The 5,882-nt window shown below is 63.3% G+C and overlaps 1 protein-coding gene across 1 annotated transcript in view; it reads right to left on the bottom strand.

Annotated features, from left to right (window-relative positions):
- POLN (DNA polymerase nu) overlaps positions 1-5,882 on the bottom strand; it is a 160,973-nt gene that overhangs the window by 2,108 nt on the left and 152,983 nt on the right. The window contains exons 22-23 of the mRNA XM_077750518.1: positions 4,616-4,694; positions 579-646 (exon numbers count right to left, since the gene is read on the bottom strand). Coding sequence (XP_077606644.1) covers positions 579-646; positions 4,616-4,694 — 147 coding nt within the window. The remainder of the gene's footprint in view (positions 1-578; positions 647-4,615; positions 4,695-5,882) is intronic.

Genomic DNA, 5,882 nt, shown 5'->3' on the forward strand with positions numbered 1-5,882 from the left:
CCCCCACCGTAGGACAGAGCGCCCTCTGCAGGACGGAGCCCCCACTGCAGGATGGAGGCCCCTCTGTAGGGCGGAGCGCCCTCTGCAGGACGGAGTCCCCACTGCAGGACGGAGCGCCCTCTGCAGGACGGAGCCCCCTCTGCAGGACGGAGCGCCCACTGCAGGATGGAGCCCCCTCTGCAGGACGGAGCCCCCTCTGCAGGACGGAGCCCCCACTGTAGGACGCAGCACCCTCTGCAGGACATAGTGTCCTTTACAGGGCAGAGTCCCTACTGCAGGGCGGGGTGCCCACTCTAGGAGAGCCACCAGGTCTGCGGTTGCAGAACGGGAGCCCCCGTCCTCTAGGAGTTCTGATAGTGAGGTGGACCCCCCACTGGAACATCTGGTGTGCCCTGAGGGCTGCTGGCCAGGATGGGGCACGTCCAGGCCTTTCATGAGTCCCTCAATCAGGCTCACGTTCTCCCTGCCAGGGTACAGGTGACTGGCGCCAGAGGCAGGGAAGCGGCCTTGAATCCCCAGGAGGGGCAGCTACTAGAGCTGTCTCTGAGATAAGGCAGCACTGTGCCACCCAGGCTCACCTGCAAACTCTGGGATCTGCGAATCTTCCACCTCAAATAGCAGCTCATCGTGGATCTGGGCGACCAACCTGGAAGACACGGAGGGGGGTGGGGAGTCACCCTGAGACGTGGTGTCTGGATACCAAGCTTCACGCAGTGATGGGGACACACAGGGCACCATGGAAGGATGTGACTGGCGGGAGCAGGAAGACCTAGCCAGTGCCTGCTGCCTGTGGTCACCTGTGACCAGGCCAGTCCCAGGGGAGAGGGAGGCACAGGTTAGAAGTGACTCTGGCTCCCTGTGCCCTTGGGGTACCTGGCCAGGCCTGGACATACTCTTCTTCCCATAGAGTCAAAGCTCTTTTTGTGGGTCGTGGTAAGAAGGCTGCCTACAATCTGGACACCTTGCTGTGGACACCCCCGAGACCTTCCTTCCCCCCACTTGGCCTGGGGGCTGAGCCCCGTGGATTCCATCACCCAGAGAGCCCTGCACCCGAAGCCTCTCTGCACTCGAAGCCACTCTGGCTCTGTGCCCCATCAGCCCTGGTGCGCCCCCACCCTTCATCAGCATCCTTTATCTAAGACCCTTCAGGTACCGCTGGACCCTTCAGGTACTCCTGTGGGAGATGGGGCCTGGACTGTGGAAGAAGTGTGGGGGCAACGCAGCACCAAGGGCCAGGGGTCTTGGGAGGGCTTAGGCTCGAGTGAAAGGGCTGGTAGGTGCAAATGTGTGCACAGGGAGGCGTCCCCTCTAGCTCCATGCTGGCTGCACAGAACATGGCTATTGCTGGGCTCGGCACTCAGCCAGTACATGCCAGACTTCACGCATTCTGTAGAAGGTGGGATCTGGGTTGACTTCTGTGCTTTGAGCAGGTGACACTGGCCAGGGGCTGTGGCCCAGGATCTGGTGCCAGCCCCGCCCTCAGGGCAGAGGAAGGTGTCAGGCCCTGCATACACACGGAGGGGAGGTATGGTGCAGGTGACCCATAGGAAGGGTGGCAGACACCAGGGAGGGACCTGTGTGCTCTGCCCTGTGTGACTTGCTGTCTGCGGGACTGGGCCTTCAAGGTCAGAGGCCACGTCTGGTCCTTGTCACTTTGCAGGCATAGTCTGCGAGGGAAGAGGCCTTGTGAGGCAGAGCTGTGGCCCCTGAAGCACCAGGAAACCAGGGCCGCACAGGAGAGGTGTGGCGAGACCCACTGGGCAGTGGTCACCGTGACGGCCAGCCCTGGCTGGGGAGGGGGCAGCTCTCAAGCCCCTGGGGGAGACACACAGGACTCCGCAGCAGAGATTCACAGTGCCCACCCCAATCCATTCCCCTCTCCCTTTGCTGTCGGGTGGGGTGGTGCCCCCAGCTCTAGTTTCCCGGGCTCTCTCTCAGATGGGGGACCCCTCAGGTGTACGCCCGCCAGCTTCCAGGAGGTTCTCAAAAGCCGACCTGGCTAGGACTCAGGTGTCTTTCTGACCGCCACTATCTTCTCCTTTTGCTGGCAGGGCGCTGTGATGGCGGGGGCAGACACGGCCATCAGGGCACCAGGAGGCAAAGGGACAGGGAGCCAGAGGGACCTCGGTCCCACCACCCTGAACCTTTGAACCAAAGTCAGCAATTGTGGGATTCTGCATTTCTACAGTGGGAGAGAAGTCCACCTCTGGAGTCTGAGCTGCCGCAGGTGGCCTGTGTCACCAACAGCACGCACACATACGTCCCCTGGCACGGAGTCCACGGGGCATCATAGGGGCCTGCAGCCTGGGACGTGTGCCTGCGTTTCACACCGTCTCTGGCCAGGGGCCGTAGGGACCTGCTTCTGCTTTCTTAAATGAACTTCGAGGCCTCCAGTGGGGTCTCGGCTCCCACGGGAACTTAGTTTTCAAATGGACAGAAACTCAGAAGAGGGACTCATAACTTTCCAGTTTAGCAGAATCCGTTTTCATGCTTCCTGAGATGACACTGTGAATTCTGAGCCACCTAAGAATAGGTCTGAGCTGTGAGTCACTCACACACCCCTCTCACCGAGGACTGTGACGTTCCCAAACTTCTAAGTGGAAACTGGGGCGCCAGAGAGAAGAGGCGCAGAGACGCTCGTGCTTGACTCTGTTGTTGCCAGGGTGTCCTCTGGCCTCCAGCTGGCCCCGTGTGCGAGAGCTGCAGACGGGCCTGTCACCGCTCCGCGCCCTTCCTGCTTCACGCCCACCTGCTGGCCGTGCCCTCGGGGGCGGGCCAGGGGCTGCTGGGGCCCCCCACCCCACTGCCCTGCTGCCTCACGGAGCCCAGGCTCATCGAGGCCGATCCTCACCACGCAGCTGGGCTTCTTGCCTCCCCCGGGCCCGTTTCCGAGGCCAAGACAGCGAGAGCCCCGCCGTGCTGGGCAAGGCCTGGTCATAGGTGCCCCGGGTCTGTGGCCGGGTGGCTGGAGGTCACACAGCCGTCCTCGTGGCGAGCAGATGTACGATCTCAGAGACGCACGACCACCGTGTGGCCTTCGGTTCGGCCAAGCTCGCACAGGCTGTTTGCACCTCTGCTAAGTGGACCTACAGACACCACACGGGGCAGGACGCACGGGTCTGGGACCCGAGGGAAGACCTGAGGAGTCCTGGATAACGGGAGGGGCTGGCACCGGGGTGTGGGGGCATCAGGGGAGCAGACGGCAGGGGACAGGGGGCTCTGAGAGGAGAGCGTTTCACATTCTGCTCTTGCCCCCCCCCCCACCCCCCGTGGCTGCAGAGCGTAGCGCAGACCCCAGGACAGGCACTCCTGGTAACACCCGCCCTCCATTGCTCCCCCCTGGCCGGGCTGCCGAGGGGGCCTCTCTGTGGGGCCTGAGGACCGGCTCCCCCGACTCCTTCGCTAGGATGCCACCCACAGTCTCTGGCAGGGCCTTTGCCTGGGGCACATTTCTGTATAAAATTGCTGGAATTGCCAAAAGAACACAGTCTCAAAAGTCAAAATGAACAGTAGGAAATATGTGAAGAAGGAGCCAGGAGAAGGCTTTTTAAGGAAAGATGCAGGGTCTCAGATAAGGAAAGAAATCTTGCCTTGAGAAGGTAAAACGGTACCGAAGTCAAGAGGAAACTGTAACGTCGGATGGAAAGGGGGTTGCAGGCAGGCAGGCCCCTTATCTGGCTGTGCTGGTGACACAGTGGGCACGAGCCCCTCCCCTACCGCGGGGCTGGAGAAGGGGCTGCCTTGCCCCGTCTCCACCTTATCCCCCTGGGCTGTTCTGCAGCGACAGGCCGGCTCGAGGCAAACACACCCACGGGGACCTGCTGGGGTCGGCACACTCGCTCCTCCGGGGGACTTCCCGGCTGGCCGCAGGGAAGGGTCCGGGAGTCCTGGAGGAGAACCTGCCCCTGCCACCAGCACCGGGACCCCGGGTGGCTGCGAGGCGTGGCTCCGGGCCAGCAGGCTGGGCAGCAGCTCCTTGTCACGCGGCGCCCCCAGGGAACACCGGGGGCCGAGGCTGAAAGTGGAGAGAGCTGTGGCCCAGGGGCCGCGGTTGGGCCCATGTCAGTGGCGTCTGAGCGCTGGCTGGGGGTGGGCCAGGGTGTCCCGCACACCAGGGTGATGGCCGCAGGCAGGGGGAATGGGGCGGTCTGGGGTCTCCATGTCCTGACCGAGCGTCCGTGGGGTGCACCCACCTCCGGGCCGGGCAGCTGCATGTGGTGCCCCTTGAGCTGGGCTGAAGGGTGCGGGCACTCCCGGGGGGGTGCATTTCTGCGCCAGGTGAACCTCGAGAGGCGTCCTCGCGCCGCAAGGAAGTCGGGCTGCTGTGACTGCAGCTGCCGTGGGCCGACCCTCGGGCGCCTGGCCCAGCCCGAGTCGGGCGGTGAGGGCCCTCCCGGGAGTGGGGACGGGAGCTCAGGCTCCGGGGGCCCCTTCGCCTGGGGCTCTAGCTTGTCAGAATCGAGCCCCACGTGTGGGATGTGGAAGGGGCTGCTCTGCTCTTGGGAGGTGCGTGCACGTGGGCCAGCCCCAGGGTCGACGGGGATGATCCACGGGCCTCCTCCCGGCCGTGAGAAAGGCGGGTCCGCGCACCCGGTCAGGCGGCTGTCTCACTGACCTGGCCGTCAGGGCGGGCGACGTGGCCACTGCAGTGAAGATGTGGATCATGGCCATCTTGCAGAGGTCTGCAGCCGAGCCTGTGGATGCAGAAGGGGCTGCTTCACGAATGACGCGAGGTCCAGGGCCCACGGTGGGGGCTGCCCAGCAGGGCCGGCCAAGGCAGGCCTCGTTTTCCGTGCTGCAGAGCGCGGGACCCCACACCTCGCAGGTTAAGGCAACCCAGACCTGCCATCTCCTGCCTCCCGCAGAGCAAGAACCGGCCCTGTGCAGCTGGGTCCTCTGCTTGGGGCCCCACAGGCTGCCATGAGGGCCTGGCCGTGCGCTCATCTGGAAACTTGACTAGGGAAGACCCACTTCCAAGTGACCCCAGGTTGTCGGCAAAATTTGTTTCCCTGCAGTGGCTCGAGTGAGGTTTCTGTGTTGCTGGGGGCCGCGGGGCTGTGCTCAGCCCCTGGAGGCTGCACGGGCCCGCCGTCCTACGTGCAGCTTGCTTCCTCACGGCCACTGCGAGGATATCTGCTGCTGCGACTCCCTGACTCTGACCCCTAAACCTTTCAAGGGCCCATCTGATTAGGTCAGGCCCACCCTGGATAGTCTCCGTTTTAATTGCAGATCCTCTTTGTCGTGTGGCTTGAGGTGGCCACGGAAGGATACGTCATCGCATCCACAGGTTCTGTAACAGCTGGGGCGTGCACACGGGCTGAAGCAGCTATGGTGCTGCCCCCCGCACCAGCTAGCAGCGTGGCCAGGCAGGGACAGGCTCTCGAGCCTCTCAGGTGTGTGGCCTTTCGACTTCGTTTTGCTTAGCCCTCTGGTGGATGACATGCGGCTGTGACACAGGCACCTGGATTCGGGTAGGGAATAGATCAATCCGTCAGGCGTTTAACCTTCTAGGGCTGTGCTGGGCCCTCTGCAAGGTGCTGGCCGGTGTAGGGCACAAGCCCATTCCAGCGCCAGGCACACGGGGGGGGTCTTCACACCGGGTTCTGATCATGGGAAACAGACTGAAGTTCAGGGTTCATCAGTGGTCTTAAATTGCCTTAGCTGCTGCTGGTTCCCGAGGTTAGAGAAGTCAATGGACTGCCTTCCTCCCTGCAGGGTGAAGCCCCCACAGAGGGCTGTCCTTTCCCCCAAGAGAGTGGCAGCAGTGCTGGGCGTGGAAGTGCGGCGGCTGAGGCCAGCCTGCTGGCGGTGACCAGGGGAGCCGCACTCGGTCGGTGCCAGGGTGCTTGCTGTTTCCGGAGAAGTGCACGGAGCTGGAGAAG

Source organism: Crocuta crocuta, unplaced genomic scaffold, assembly GCF_008692635.1.
Source record: "Crocuta crocuta isolate KB4526 unplaced genomic scaffold, BGI_CrCroc_1.0 scaffold179, whole genome shotgun sequence".
Lineage (NCBI taxonomy): Eukaryota > Metazoa > Chordata > Mammalia > Carnivora > Hyaenidae > Crocuta > Crocuta crocuta.